Source organism: Ascaphus truei, chromosome 4 (genome assembly GCF_040206685.1).
Source record: "Ascaphus truei isolate aAscTru1 chromosome 4, aAscTru1.hap1, whole genome shotgun sequence".
Lineage (NCBI taxonomy): Eukaryota > Metazoa > Chordata > Amphibia > Anura > Ascaphidae > Ascaphus > Ascaphus truei.
The window spans coordinates 5,295,713-5,311,552 of NC_134486.1; the positions used below are offsets into that span (position 1 = coordinate 5,295,713).

Here is a 15,840-nt window from a genome sequence, read left to right on the forward strand (position 1 = left end):
ACTGACTTTGCCATTGGAATACATGACGTAACCTAATGGCGCCATCTTGTGGATTTCTGTAGGTTTACAGACTGCACGATGTGACATTGATTGACACTTTATGGTACAGCGGATGTTGGAGGATGGTACTTTGGATGGGGTGGGTGTTACCATTTAAGCTGAAATTGTATATAATGATGTGATACATTTACCTGATGAAAGGCCAATTTGGGGCCTGACTCATTGTATTTTCATTTATTGCCTTGTTCTTTGATATTAAAAGGCATTTGAATTTCACAAGATGCTGCAGTTGATCTGCATACTTTTTCTTAAGATGATAACAGTGATGCTGCAACAGTGAGTGCTATTGGGTGTGCTGTTTGTCTCTGTTTTATTGTCTATACCTTTGTCAACATACACGTAACAGGGGATTTACCCTGTTCAGAAAACATGCCTCTAATCCAGCAGTGTGCTGGTTAATTGACCAGCACCTGGCTGATTAGAGGTGTTAGAAAAAGCCTGCCTCTGAGACAGGAAGTGAGACTCCTTAGCACACCTGTGAGCTGAAGGAGATAGACGCCTTGAGCCTGCACGCTGCCAGCAAGAAACAGGGGAAAGTACTTCTAAACCTGGAGAACAAAGAAGCCTTCTTCTACAAGAGACAGATAAGACTTTCCTTTCTAAGACTTTTTGTATATCTGCACATATCAAGATATATGTTTGGGGCTGGGAGACATACTAATCCAAAGGGAGTTGTGGACTGCATAGGTTTCACTATAAATACTCCCAAGTGGAACAGAAGCTTTGTTTGACCCCTTATTTGCATACGTTTGGATGATTTTCTTGTGTTAAAGAAACAGGCGCAATAAAAGCCTTATTTAATTTCACCTTAAAAAGTCTCCATTGCATACCTCTGCACACGTCCTCTTACAATACACCACAAAATACATGGCAAAACAGGTGCATGGTTGTGTAGCACAAGCAAACCAAACTAATAAAATCAGTGACATGTGGGACACCTTGTGGCAGGGAGTAGTATGACTCCTATTATGGAAAGCAGAAATGTTGAAGGTTAAGTAAATTGTCTTTACAACTATTAAAATAATCCAAGAACTGAGTGGATCCAATCCAGCTTGCTCTACACATACTTCTTCCCAATACCAATCATGGGCTTGTATTTTTTTAATGCTCAAACTTTTTACTGCTTGATAAATACTCTCGGTTGTTCCTCTCAGGTCTTAGCAGGATTATGTAGCATTTGGGAACAAAGATACAGACCAATAGTCCTGCACTGGAGGCCAGGATGGCAAATATCTGCACTGCCACCATGTATTTGCCTTTAGTGCTCAGATATGCTGGGATAAAGGAGACCCAGACACTGCAGAACACCAGCATGCTGAATGTGATCAGTTTGGCCTCATTAAAGCTGCCAGGTAAGTTCCTTGCCATGAAGGCAGCTAGAAAACTGACCAATGCCAGAAAGCCCATGAACCCCATTGTCAGATAAAAGAAGAGGTTCTGTCCATCATGACATTCAAATATCATCTTCTGGTTGTCAGACTCGGTGTTCAGCTTTGGGAAAGGAGGGGAGGTGAGAAGCCAAGCTGAGCAAATCCCAGCCTGCAGCATGGAGCAGAGTCCTACCACGTTACGTGGGACCTTAGGTCCAAGCCACTTCCTCAAGGGGCTGTTAAGTCTGGTGGCCTTGAATGCCAGGACAACCATGATGGTCTTAGCCAGGACAGAGGAGATGCTGATGGAGAACACCACACTGAAGAAAGTTTGTCGGAGGAGGCAGGTAAGAATAGATGGACGACCAATGAAGACCAGACAGCAGAGGAAACAGAGCATGAGGGACACTAGCAGGATGTAGCTCAGCTCCCGATTGGTGGCTTTGATCAAAGGGGTGTTATGGTTTCTGTTGAAGATGCACAGGATGCAAATAGTGAAGATGGAGAAAATGAAGACCATAGCAGCCAACATGATGCCCAATGGCTCCTGATATGAGAGGAATTCTATCGCCTTGGGGACACATCTATCCCGTTCTTCATTGGTCCAGTGGTCACTGGGGCATCTCAGGCAAACAGCTGCATCTAATATAGAACACAAATTAAATGAAGGTTATCCCCAGAGGATAATTTCTTAGGCTCAAATGATTATGCTCTTATCAAGAATCATTTCTAAAGCAATCTAAGGAACAATGTCTAGATTCCTATCTAGAGGGTATAATTTCAAAGATTTACAAGAGACATTTGTTTATGCACATAAAAACAAGAGAAAGGATCTGATGAGCCCCAAGAATGAAGGGTGTAGAGGAAACAAAAAAGGTAAGATCCTTCTGTCCATCTTACAAAACAAGTAGACATACAGAAGGACATGAACCACCATTATTCAAAACCCAATACAATAGACAAGCCGAACAAATAAAATGTATTATTTTGTAACATGTATTAAAATGAAATGGTGATTTAAAAACTTGGGTGTCTCGGGGTCCAAGATTTGTCATAAGAAATCTAAAACTATGGCTATGGCTTCCCTTTGTCCCCTAGCTTATTTGATTCACAAAATAAAAATATGGGGAGATTTTATATCCCAAAAGACATTGTTCTGTCGGTCCATACATAAAACATATTAAAATGGTTATATATAAAACCACAAATACCTCGTACAAAATTCAATCTTTCATACACTGCAATACTACATTCATAGTTTATTGGTTACAAAGTGCATGCGGCAAAGGATATATAGGGAGGACTATAAGACCCATTAAAATAAGAGTTCTTGAACATCTGAGATCTATTAAGAATAGGGATCTTAGATATCGCACATCAAGACACTGTTGCAGTTGTCTGCTGGGTAATCTAAGAACTGTTTCTTTCTTGGCGATTGAGCATGTCCCTGTCTTCACCCAGGCTGGATCCCTGGTTCCTGGCTGGGTCACTGTCTTCACCTAGGCTGGGTCCCTGGTTCCAGGCTGGGTCCTGGGTTCCCGGCTGGGTCCCTGGTTACCGGCTGGGTCTCTAGTTCCCGGCTGGGTCCCTGGTTACCGGCTGGGTCCCTAGTTCCCGGCTGGGTCCTTGATTCCCGACTGGGTCCCTGATTCCCAGCTGGGTCCCTAGTTCCCGGCTGAGTCCCTTGTTACCGGCTGGGTCCCTGGTTCCCGGCTGGGTCCTTGATTCCCGACTGGGTCCCTGATTCCCGGCTGGGTCCCTGATTCCCGTTTGGGTCCCTGATTCCCGGCTGAGTCCCTGGTTACCGGCTGGGTCCCTGGTTACCGGCTGGGTCTCTGATTCCCGGCTGGGTCCCTGGTTCCCGGCTGGGTCCCTGATTCCCGGCTGGGTCCATGGTTACCGGCTGGGTCCCTGGTTACCGGCTGGGTCTCTGATTCCCGGCTGGGTCCATGGTTACCGGCTGGGTCCCTAATTCCCGGCTGGGTCCCTGATTCCCGTTTGGGTCCCTGATTCCCGGCTGAGTCCCTGGTTACCGGCTGGGTCCCTGGTTACCGGCTGGGTCTCTGATTCCCGGCTGGGTCCCTGGTTCCCGGCTGGGTCCCTGATTCCCGGCTGGGTCCCTGATTCCCGGCTGGGTCTCTGGTTCACGGCTGGGTCCCTGATTCCCGGCTGGGTCCCTGGTTCCCGGCTTGGTCCCTGATTACAGCTGGGTCCATGGTTACCGGCTGGGTCCCTAATTCCCGGCTGGGTCCCTGATTCCCGTTTGGGTCCCTGATTCCCGGCTGAGTCCCTGGTTACCGGCTGGGTCCCTGGTTACCGGCTGGGTCTCTGATTCCCGGCTGGGTCCTTGGTTCCCGGCTGGGTCCCTGGTTACCGGCTGGGTCCCTAATTCCCGGCTGGGTCCCTAATTCCCGGCTGGGTCCCTAATTCCCGGCTGGGTCCCTAATTCCCGGCTGGGTATGCTCAACCGCCGAGAAATGTTTTGGATTTTTTCACCCAATACATTGGCCCCTGCATGGATAAATTTGGATTGGGAGTTACAACACGTTCTATGATAGTCGCATCTTTATCGTATTTAAAAACATATACATAAATACATTGCTGATTATATATTCAGTACAATCCTTTACGCAAACATATTTACATGCTATTCTATGTATTATATTATAGTATACTTTTAATCAACCAATCAAATATATGTAAAGTATCTGGTAGATATACTGTATGTATATGCTTATTTGGAGTGATAAATGACTCATGTATTATCTAAGGGGAAGACTCTACGTAGCCAGATTTCCAACTTAGAAAGATTGTTTCCATCTATTTTCTTCCATACTTAGAGGAATGTTCCAAAAAAGCTTACAGTACGTATGAATTATACACCTCTATTATATACCACTGAAGAATGCAGTACTATTATTTCATTGTGAGCACTGTGATTCAGAGCCTACAAAGAAATCTAACTAAGATCAGCTATCAAGGTCAAAGTTCCCTTATAAATAAAATCTCAATATGGATCGTTTCCAAGAGGACATATGTTCCATAGATGTGCGTTTTATAGAGTATATATACATATATGTATGTATGTATGTATGTATGTATGTATGTATGTATGTATGTATGTATGTATGTCTTTATTTATATAGCGCCATTAATGTACATAGCGCTTCACAGTAGTAATACATGTGGTAATCGAATAAATAACAGATAATATAAATAACAGATCATGGGAATAAGTGCTTTAGACATAAATATAACATTAAGGAAGAGGAGTCCCTGCCCCGAGGAGCTTACAATCTAATTGGTAGGTAGGGAGAACGTACAGAGACAGTAGGAGGGAGTTCTGGTAAGTGCGTCTGCAGGGGGCCAAGCTTTATGTATCATGTGTTCAGAATGTTCACAGTGCTATTCGTATGCTTCTTTAAGCAAGTGTGTCTTAAGGTGAGTCTTAAAGGTGGATAGAGAGGGTGCTAGTCGGGTACTGAGGGGAAGGGCATTCCAGAGGTGTGGGGCAGTAAGTGAAAAAGGCTTAAGGCGGGAGAGGGCTTTAGATAAAAAGGGGGTAGAAAGAAGACATCCTTGAGCAGAACGCAAGAGTCGGGATGGTGCATACAGTAGCGAGAAATTAGGGCTGAGATGTAAGGAGGGGCAGAAGAGTGTAAAGCTTTAAAAGTGAGGAGAAGAATGGAGTGTGAGATGCGGGATTTGATCGGAAGACAGGAGAGGGATTTCAGGAGGGGAGATGCTGAGACAGATCTAGGAAAGAGTAGAGTGATTCTGGCAGCAGCATTTAGGATAGATTGTAGGGGAGACAGGTGAGAGGCAGGAAGGCCGGACAGCAGGAGGTTACAGTAATCAAGACGGGAGAGAATGAGGGCCTGAGTCAGAGTTTTAGCAGTTGAGCAACAGAGGAAAGGGCGTATCTTTGTTATATTGCGGAGGAAAAAGTGACAAGTTTTAGAAATGTTTTGAATGTGAGGGGCGAATGTGTGAGAGGAGTCGAGTGTGACCCCTAGGCAGCGTGCTTGGGCTACTGGATGAATGATCGTAGTTCCAACAGTAATGTGGAAGGAGGTAGTAGGGCCAGGTTTGGGAGGAAGTATGAGGAGCTCTGTTTTAGCCGTGTTGAGTTTAAGGCGATGGAGGGCCATCCAGGATGATATAGCAGAGAGACATTCAGAAACTTTGGTCTGTATAGCAGGTGTAAGGTCGGGTGTTGAAAAGTATATTTGTGTGTCGTCAGCATAGAGGTGATAATTAAACCCAAAAGATGTTATTAGGTCACCTAGAGAGAGTGTGTACAGAGAAAAGAGAAGAGGTCCCAGGACAGAGCCCTGGGGTACCCCCACAGAGAGATCAATAGAGTAGGAGGAGGTGTTAGCAGAAGAGACACTGAAAGTACGATGGGAGAGGTAGGATGAGATCCAGGATAGAGCTTTTTTCCGAATACCAAGAGTATGGAGAATGTGAAGGAGAAGAGGGTGATCCACAGTATCAAATGCTGCAGAGAGGTCGAGTAATATAAGCAGAGTGTAGTGACCTCTGTCTTTGGCAGCATGGAGGTCGTCAGTTATTTTAGTGAGGGCTGTTTCCGTGGAGTGAGCAGCGCGGAAGCTAGATTGTAGAGGGTCTAGGAAAGAATAGGTGTCGAGAAAATGGAGCAAGCGAGAGAATACAAGACGTTCAAGGAGTTTAGAGGCAAAAGGCAGGAGGGAGACAGGTCGATAGTTAGAAAGACAGGTAGGGTCAAGCTTGCTGTTTTTGAGTAATGGTATGACTGTTGCATGTTTGAAGGAGGATGGAAAGGTTCCAGAGCAGAGGGAGGAGTTAAAAATGTGTGTGAGCATAGGGAGTATAGTAGGAGCAAGAGGTACATATTTTACAGACACTTTGGGCGCTATGCAGAGAGCTGCGAGAAGCCGAATCTCGCCAGGTTTTTGACAAAAATGCCTATAGCAATTTAGTAACTGGCGAAAAACTGGCAAGATGAGGAAAATCCGCCAGTTTTTTTTTCTTGGAAAAAAAACTCGCTGCGCGGGTGGCGAGAAGCAATATCTCGCCAGTTTTAAAACCCGCCATATTCACGTAGCCCCGATCAGCATCTCGCCGCTGATTGCGCCAATAAAATGGAGACATTTTCTCCAAATCGCTCCGCCAACAAAAGTTGGCAAAAAGCTGCAGCTGAGCGGCGATAGGGGACATAAAAAAAAAATCAGGCCCTTTTCCTGGCTCGGATTGATGCCGGGGGTCTCCGGAGCTGATACCCATTAATACCAGCACCGAAGGCCCCCGGCATGTCATCCGAGGCAGGAAAAATGCATGTACAGCCCACTTCATTACCTTAGCGGCTAACCGCTAAGGCAATGAAGGGGTTAACCCACTGTGCCAGCTTTATTTTGGGTAGCGGGTGTGGGTGAAGGGGGTATTTGGCCAGTGTTATGAGTTTAGGGTTTGCGGGGGGGTTGCGGGTGCACTTAACCCCTTCACGACAGTAGCAGTTAATACCGCTAGGGTCATGAAGGGGTTAACCCCTCTCACTACCCCAAGCAAGCCCTAAACAACCACCGTTGGGGCTAATACCCCCTTCACCCACCCCCGCTACCCACAATAAAAAGAAATCACACACAGCAGCCCCACAATAAATAAATAAATCTAAATAAATAAATAAATACATGAATATATATATATATATATATATATATATATATATATATATATAATCAAAAAATAAATAGATGATACCGTTCTGTGGCTAACGAAATGCTTTTATTTGTGCGAGCTTTCGAGATACACTGATCTCTTCTTCCGGCGATGTTACAATGAATGAAGCAAGGATAACTTAAAAACAGTTTCTCTTGGAATGTTATCTGTGCTTGTCCTTCCCCGGTGTGGATGTGTTTTATGGCTAGAGGTGTCAAAGGGTAACTGAAAGCAAGTGAAGAAAGAGTGTGTATGTGTATCAGTGTGAATAAAAATGAATGGAGAGCCCACAGTATAAACAGTGCTCTACACAAGGTGTGTGTGGAGTGAGAGGGATATAAATGGTGTGGGTGGGTGTGGAAATGTGAGAGTTTTTAGAGTGTGTAGAGCACTGTTTATACTGTGGGCTCTCCATTCATTTTTATTCACACTGATACACATACACACTCTTTCTTCACTTGCTTTCAGTTACCCTTTGACACCTCTAGCCATAAAACACATCCACACCGGGGAAAGGACAAGCACAGATAACATTCCAAGAGACACTGTTTTTAAGTTATCCTTGCTTCATTCATTGTAACATCGCCGGAAGAAGAGATCAGTGTATCTCGAAAGCTCACACAAATAAAAGCATTTCGTTAGCCACAGAACGGTATCATCTATTTATTTTTTGATTATATATATATATATATATATATATATATATATATATATATATATAAATAAATATATATATATATCTCAGTATATATATATATATATATATATATATATATATATATATATATATATATATATATATATATATATATATATATATATATATATATATTTGCATGATGAAGCCAATGTACAAATTCATGGATGAAGGGTGGGTATCGGGCCAGTGTGGCTTAACCCCTTGATTACCTTTGCGGTTATTATCCGATAAGGTATTTAAGGGATTAATTGATATCTGAATGTAATTGCAATGTATTTGGCTTTTTATTGGCAATGTATTTTGTGGTCAAGACAAGGATGTTGCTGGCGACTGAGACTTCTTATTGATGAGGTCAGTAGTACTTTATTTATTTGAATATGCTAGTTAATGTTTTTAATAATGGGCAAATAATCTATTATCCCTATCTGGATAATAGTTATTTTGCACCTTATTGTACTGTAGGTGTTGGGGGGGGGTGTATGTATTGAATGTATAGGCCAGGTTTATTTTTTTTACATTCAGGGTTTGTTCCGTGATTCCGCGTGAGACCTCTGGAGACCACCTTGGGTATCTCACGTGTACCAGGCTTGTGGTTCCACGGGTGACACATGCGGGGATGAAGCGGTGGCCTCACATCTGTGGGGGCACCGCCGACCCATAGGTGCGGGGATGAAGCGGTGGTCCCACATCCGTGGGGGCACCGCCGACCCGTAGTGAGCACTCGTGAGTTCCCCAGACCCCCGTGGGAACCACCCGAGGCCCCGCAGACACCTGTGGGCCTGACCAGGGACTCCCAGACATCCTTGGACCCAATTGTGGCCCACGGTGACCAAAGGAGACCACCTGGGGGCCATGGCACTTGGCGGGACCCACCAACAGGCCTCCAGAACCTGTTTGAAAAGGGCTGCTGGTGCCCTGTAGGTCTGTCAGGTGCCCTGCCAGCCCACCGGGGACTCGCGTGGGGCTGTGTTTGTAAAAGGATAAATCTTGTCTTTATGGGGGGGCACAGGGGGTGGGTAATGTATTTAATAAATAGAATTAAGTTTATTGTGGGTCTGGGGGGGGGGTTCCCCAACGGTATGTGGGTAGGCCTCCCTTGTGGGTAGTGGGTGAGGGTGATTAGGCATCACAGGGTGGGGGGTTAGTGGGGGAGGGTATGTAGGCATCCCGAGTGGTGGGTTAACCCCTTAATGACTTTAGCGGTTAATAACCGCTATGGTGATTAAGGGGTTAGGGGACATTACTTTGGATGTTTTCATTCATGTGTCTGTTTTGCAGCAGCGGAGGGGGCATGGGCAGGATGAAGAGGAGGATGGCCTTCATCGTGGCAACCGGTAATGGGTAAGTGCTATATGTATTTAATGTATTTATTGTTGTTTATGTATTTTAAATAAACAGGGGGTGTATGTTGTTTATTGTAATGGTTTTTGGGGGCAATTGTCCCCAATAAACATGCTATTCTGCCTTAACCCTTCAATGCCTTAGCGGCTATACACTATGGTAATGAAGCAGCATTTCTGTATTTTAATAATTTTGTGCGGGAGCAGGGGGTCCCCTGAGCTGAACCGCATTGATTTGTGGCTCAGAGACCCCCTGCTTACAGTACACTATTATTAAAAATACATTCATGCTGCTTCGTTATCGTAGCAGATAGCCGCAAAGGTAAGGAATGAGTGTTTATTGATATGGGTGTTTTACTGATAGTGTAGATGTGCAGAGGGTCTCCGAAGCTGAACCGCTTTGGTTTTAGGTCCGGGGACCCCCTGCTTCCCGAGATACAGGCCCCTTTATGGGGTGCCGGTATCCCTCTGCTATGTTTACATTCCGCGGTCACGTGATCGGGACCTTTAAATGCAGAGGGATACCGGCACCTCATAAAGGGGCCAATGCGGATCAGCTCCGGAGACCCCCTGCACATGTACACTAGGAGTAAAAATGTATTTTAAATAATTTTTAATGTGCCGATGTTTGCGCAGAGAGAGCAGCGGATCTCTCTCTGCTGGAAACACAACTCGCCAGGGGACGGCTTCTCTGCAGTTTCTCGCCAGGCAGCCGTCTCGCCACCGATTACTAGCCATTTTATCAAATGGTGGTGGCGCATTCATTCGCCAGGGATTCGCCCCTTACAGCATACAGCGAGGTTAACACGCCAAAAACCTGGCGAATTGAAACCCTGTTGAATGCAATTTTTCGGACCTTTCTGCATAGGCCCCTTTGTCCTTTACCTTCTAGGTGTAATAATCAATATATGCCATAAAATATGTTTTTCAAATATAAATGTTTAACTATCTGTACATACATGTTTAATAAACTAACCATTATTGACATACACAATCTCTAAAGGGGCTTATGCCTTCACCTGGTTTAGTTATATGGGGAACATGTAAACAATGTATCAACACGTGGCATGTTTTTGTTCTCTTTGAATTTTGTATCATCTTCCTAACTCAGCATTAAGCAGCCAATTGTAATGAATTGCATCATTTTGAGAGCTATTTATGTCTCATGGTGTTTTTAATATGTTATATATAAATGTTAGAATGTATTTACAGTATATGTTATTTTGCTGTGACACTCCACTTGAGGAGTAGCTGATCTCCAGCCATGATCACAACACTTGCTGAGTCTCTATGACTCAGACAGACTAAGGCGTTGTGCCGCGATTTCCGGGGGATTACCTGGAACATACTGTATACCTCAGCCTAGTGAGTCCTTGAGTACGCATTGATAATGCTCCTTAGTGCGTGAAACGCGTTAGAGTGGCCAATACACATTGGCTGCCATGCTGTTTGTTGTCCACCAATAAATCTGTTTTTAACCAGCAATTAACAGTTTTTTCATCAATGAACTTTGCAGTGTGGTGCAGCGGTACTCTCATCAAATTAAATGTAGATTATTTCATCTCTAATTACAATACGTGCAGCTCCTTTTGTTGTTCTGTGCTTGTACGGTGCTTGCGGCTGTCTCTTTTCAGTCCCTCATGTCTCTACCACTGACATTCTCCTTTAGACTTTCTCAAATTCTACCTCTTACCTCTAGAGGTCTCACCCCATCAATGTTTGGACTTTCTCTTTGCACCCACATATTTCTCCTTTTTCTGCATGCCTTAATTTTAACCACTTAGTAATTTCCTCAGGACAAGGATTCAGCGTGTCCCTCCTTTTCTATGTGTTCTGCTCTTTTTTCTGTATCACAGTGAAATTATTTTATGTCGTGTTGCTATTGTGTGTAGTTGCCACTAACTATAAACAAATAAAATAATGGCTTTGCCTTTATTGTTTGTGCTAAAATATTAATAACAACACAACACAGACACATGTACATATTTGAGTTGAGGAATAAAATATATTCAAAAGATAAAAATGTTGGAGATGGGGATGTAATACAATCTTTAAATTCCCAGAATGTACTTTATCCATCAATACAGTTTGCTATCTAAACATTTTTCGGAGACCATGTTGGAACACGAGGTCGTGCTCTGACATTGGGGATGGGAACCTCAGGGGAAGCGTAAGAAAATACTTCATAAAAAGTGTGTAACCCTCATTCCCCTCCCCCAATCTCATGTCGGGTACCCTAGGGGAAGTTCTACTCTGGTTACCGGCTAAAGTATGGTGCAAACGTGCTGGCAACAGGGGGCCCTGAGTCTCCCACGATGGTATGGGGGATATCTGGACAGGCTTTTGAGGGGAACATGAGTGGTACTTACAACAGAGCCTCCATCTCTTGCAGATCCCCAGACTTGTAGGGAGGAACCTCTGCAGGAGAACTTCTCTCTCTAGCTTCTGCATGATTGATTCCAGTCTCAGGCAAGAAGTCGTTTGAATCACAGGAATACTTTATTTGCATCATTGCATGGCAGACTGCCCATCATTCAGCATGTGCTCAGCAGCACATTAGGTCTACACCTGTAGGTTGACCGTGAACATACACTGGCGACACACTTTATTCGAGCTCGGCTAGTCCCACGAATTCGGGTATACCCGGGTGTATTGAGGTTTGTGACTGTTTTCTGCCCGAGTGCATTGAGGTATTTTCCAGGCAGGGATTGAAGCATTTTATTCCCGCTGGCTGCAATACTGCACAGTATATATATATACTGCATTACAATTCATGAATGTATGCCATCTGGTAGACACGCGAAGCATTGCAGCCTATTAAATCCTAATCATTATCATTTAACAGATCAGCCGCCCGTCAGCCAGGCATGAACCATGGCTGGGAAGGCAAACGCAACGGGGCTTGTCAGAGGTGAGGAGCGGCGCATTCCAGGTATCTGCCAGGTACATACTGGGTATTTGCTCGAATAAAGTGTGTCGGTGCAGTACACTCCCAGCCAACGTGCACTGAGAGCAGTTCTAGCTCTTCCCTTATTCTCTATTAGAATAAGAGGTATGATCTCCCTCCTCTCCCCTGAGCGGAGCCTCAGACTGGCAGTGCCCTGCACAGTCCAGATAGGGTAGACCAGACACTCTCAACAGTAGAGACACTAACTAAATTCAGGAAGTGCTATGCAGTAAATAGCTTCAGTAGGCACCACCCCTGTGTCTCTAATTGGATACAGAGCCTGATGACACTACCTACACAGACTCACTGCACAGCATGTGTGTGGGGAAAACACATGATAACTCCTGGCAAACCTGCCCTTACCAAGTTTTACTGCCAGGAGGAAGGCAGACTTATAGCCCAAACCACACAGGGCTACAAGCGTAACAGATGTATAAAACAGTCTCACAGAAGAGATTGTAAGACAATCACAGTAAATAATTTTAGGGACAGTCCATACATCGTACAAACAAATAACTTGACTGAAAAAACTACTCTTCCCTCTTCAGAGTTAATATGTTTAAACATCTGAATTGCTTTTCTACGATGGAACAAACCTGTCTCATTGGCCATCTCTCCCACAGAACATGGGACACAGTCAAAGCAGCAAATCGGCTGTCCTTCCCGAGCAGCTTTTCTGTACCCTGGGCGGCAGCTGCTACTGCAGACAGAGAGAGGCACCTGCAAGGGAGTGACACCCAGGCCAGTATTAGGGAAACACTAACAAGGAATGGATTGTAATGGGGTTTAATGGATAAGGTATTGACTGTAGGATACCTAACAGACAGGTGTGGGAAATGGAGATCACTCAGAGGAGGGGGAGATGATCAGTGGAGGACACCACAGATCTGTACTGGGATAAGTAATGTTTAATGTCTGTATATACAGTTTGAAAGTACAGACTCTGTATTTGAGGGTGACATAAGCATTTACATAGTTACATAGTAGATGAGGTTGAAAAAGACATACATCCACCAAGTTCAACCTATGCTAAATTTAGACAACAGATACTTTATCCTATATCTATACATACTTATTGATCCAGAGAAAGGCAAACAAAAAACCCCAGTGTCATATCATCCAATGATATCTCATAAGGGGAAAAATAAACTCCTTCCCGGCTCCAAGAATCGGATTACTCCCTGGATCAACATCCTTCCCATGTATACTTATTTGGTATATCCGTGTATACCTTTCCATTCTGAAAAGATGTCCAACCTTTTTTTTGAACAAATCTATTGCCATCACTGTCTCCATGGGTAATGAATTCCACATTTTAACTGCCCTTACTGTAAAGAACCCTTTCCTTTGTTGCTGGTGAAATCTCCTTTCCTCCAAACTTAAGGGATGGCCCCGAATCCTTTGTACTGCCCGTGGGATGAATAGCTCTTTTTAAAGCTCCTTGTACTGTCCCCGAATATATTTGTATATAGTATCATATCCCCTCTTAGATACCTCTTTTCGAATGGAAAGACATCTAATTTAGCTAGCCTCTCCTCATAAGTTAGAATGTCCATCCCCTTTTTAATTTGGTGGCTCTTCTCTGCACTCTTTCTAGTTCTATAATGTCTTTTCCAAAGAGTGGTGTCCAGAATAGTACTCCATATTCAAGGTGTGGTCTTACTATTGCTTTGTAAAGGGGCATAATTATGTTTTCTTCCCTTCCATCCATTGCCCGTTTGATGCAAGATACGATCTTGTTTGCCTTTGCAGCTACTGCATGACATTGGGCACTATTGCTAAGCCTGCTATCTACAAGCACTCCTAAATCCTTCTCCATCAAGGATTCCCCCAATTTATCCCCATTTAATTTGTAAGTCGCCAGTTTATTCTTGCATCCCAAATGCATAACCGTACATTTATCTGTATTAAACCTCATCTGCCATTTACCTGCCCACGTTTCCAGTCTCTCCAAGTCCTTCTGAAGAGAAATTACATCCTGCTCTGATTCTATTACCTTACACAATTTAGTATCATCAGCAAACATGGAGACTTTGCTCTCAATGCCAACCTCAAGGTAATTAATAAACAAGTTAAAAAGCATGGGTCCCAGTAGCGATCCCTGAGGTATTCCACTAATGACTTTAGCCCAACCTGGAAAAGTTCCATTTATGACAACCCTCTGTTGTCTGTCCTTCAACCAGTTTTCAATCCAGGTGCATATATTATTACTGAGTCAAATTTGCTTTATTTTGTATACCAACCTCTTGTGTAGAACCATATCTAAAGCCTTTGCAAAATCTAAGTAGACCACATCAAATGCATTACCATTATCTTAATTACCCTGGTCTAAATTCCTACTTACCTCCTCAAAGAAACAAATAAGGTTAGTTTGGCATGATCTATCCCTCATAAATCCATGCTGACTATTACTAACGATTTTTTTTCCATTAGGTATTCCTGAATATTATCCCATATTAAACCTTCAAGTAGTTTCCCTACTATTGAAGTCAGGCTTACAGGTCTGTAATTCCCCGGTTGTGATCTAGATCCCTTTTTCAATATATATCACCACATCTGCTTTACACCAATCTTGTGGTACTGAGCCTGTGGAAATTGAGTCCTTGAATATTAAATGTAATGGTTTGGCTATTACTGAGCTTAACACCTTGAGAACTTTTGGGTGTATACCATCGGGGAAAGGTGCCTTATTTACTTTAATTTTATCAAGCCGTCTATATGAACTTCTTCCTCGGTTAACCAATTGTTCATTAATATGGAGGTTGTGGCTTCCTCCTGCGGCGCTACTATTGAACTTGATTCTTCCCTGGTAAACACAGAGGCAAAGAATATGTTTAATTCCTCAGCTTTTTCCTTATCTCCAATAATCTGGCTGCCCATCTCACACTGAAAGTGTCCTATATTTTCTTTACTCATTTTTTTGTCATTAAGTTACTTAAAGAACATTTTAGGGTTGATCTTACTTTCAGAAAATACTACCTTGGAGGTCCTTGCCTTAAGCTTTTGGCCTATATCCCTGAAACAATTTTTGGGACCCTACAATTTAGGACCCTCCAACATTCTCTAACTTTGTTATTGGTGCCAACATGTACCAAGACCCCTGGGTCAATCCCAGCCCCCCAACAATCTGTCTACTTGATCCGCAATGTGCCGAAACCGAGCACCCGGGAGACAACAAACTGTTCGGCTCATGCGGTCATGGCAACAGATTGCCCTATCTACCTTCCTAATAATGGAATCCCCTACCACCACAATATTTTTTGGTATCTGAGCATCCTGAGTCCCCTCTGTGCTGGAGGAACTGCTCCCCTGGCTGCTAGAGAAATCAGTCTCCCCCAGCCTTGCCATTTCTGCCCTGACACTCCCAATATCTTAACTCAATATTGCAAATCTATTGGGATGGGTCAGCTCAGAAATCCTCTACCTCTGCCTCTACCTATTGCCCCTGCTTCCCCTTCTAACTGTTACCCAGCTACCTACCTGCTCCTCACTAACATCCCCACCATCTGCACCACTAGTCGAAGCAAGGGCCTGCTCAGTGAGTTCTAATTCCCTTTCAAGATTGCCAATGAATGTCCCTCAATATTGCAAGTTGCCTCTTCAGATCAGCAATCTCTGATTCTAAAGAGACCACCCTCTCACACTTCCCACAGCAGTATGCTCCTTGGAACAGCTGCTCCAAGTGCACATACATGTGGCAAGATGTGCATTGAGTGGCATTTT

General features: G+C 43.9%; 1 protein-coding gene across 1 annotated transcript in view; it reads right to left on the minus strand.

Moving 5' to 3' along the window:
- Window positions 1-894: 894 nt before the first annotated feature.
- Window positions 895-15,840, minus strand: part of LOC142491889 (extracellular calcium-sensing receptor-like) — a 36,584-nt gene continuing 21,638 nt past the window's right edge. Inside the window, exons 5-6 of the mRNA XM_075594707.1 lie at window positions 12,714-12,837; window positions 895-2,072 (exon numbers count right to left, since the gene is read on the minus strand). Of these exons, the coding sequence (XP_075450822.1) occupies window positions 1,162-2,072; window positions 12,714-12,837 (1,035 nt within the window). The 3' untranslated portion in view covers window positions 895-1,161. The remainder of the gene's footprint in view (window positions 2,073-12,713; window positions 12,838-15,840) is intronic.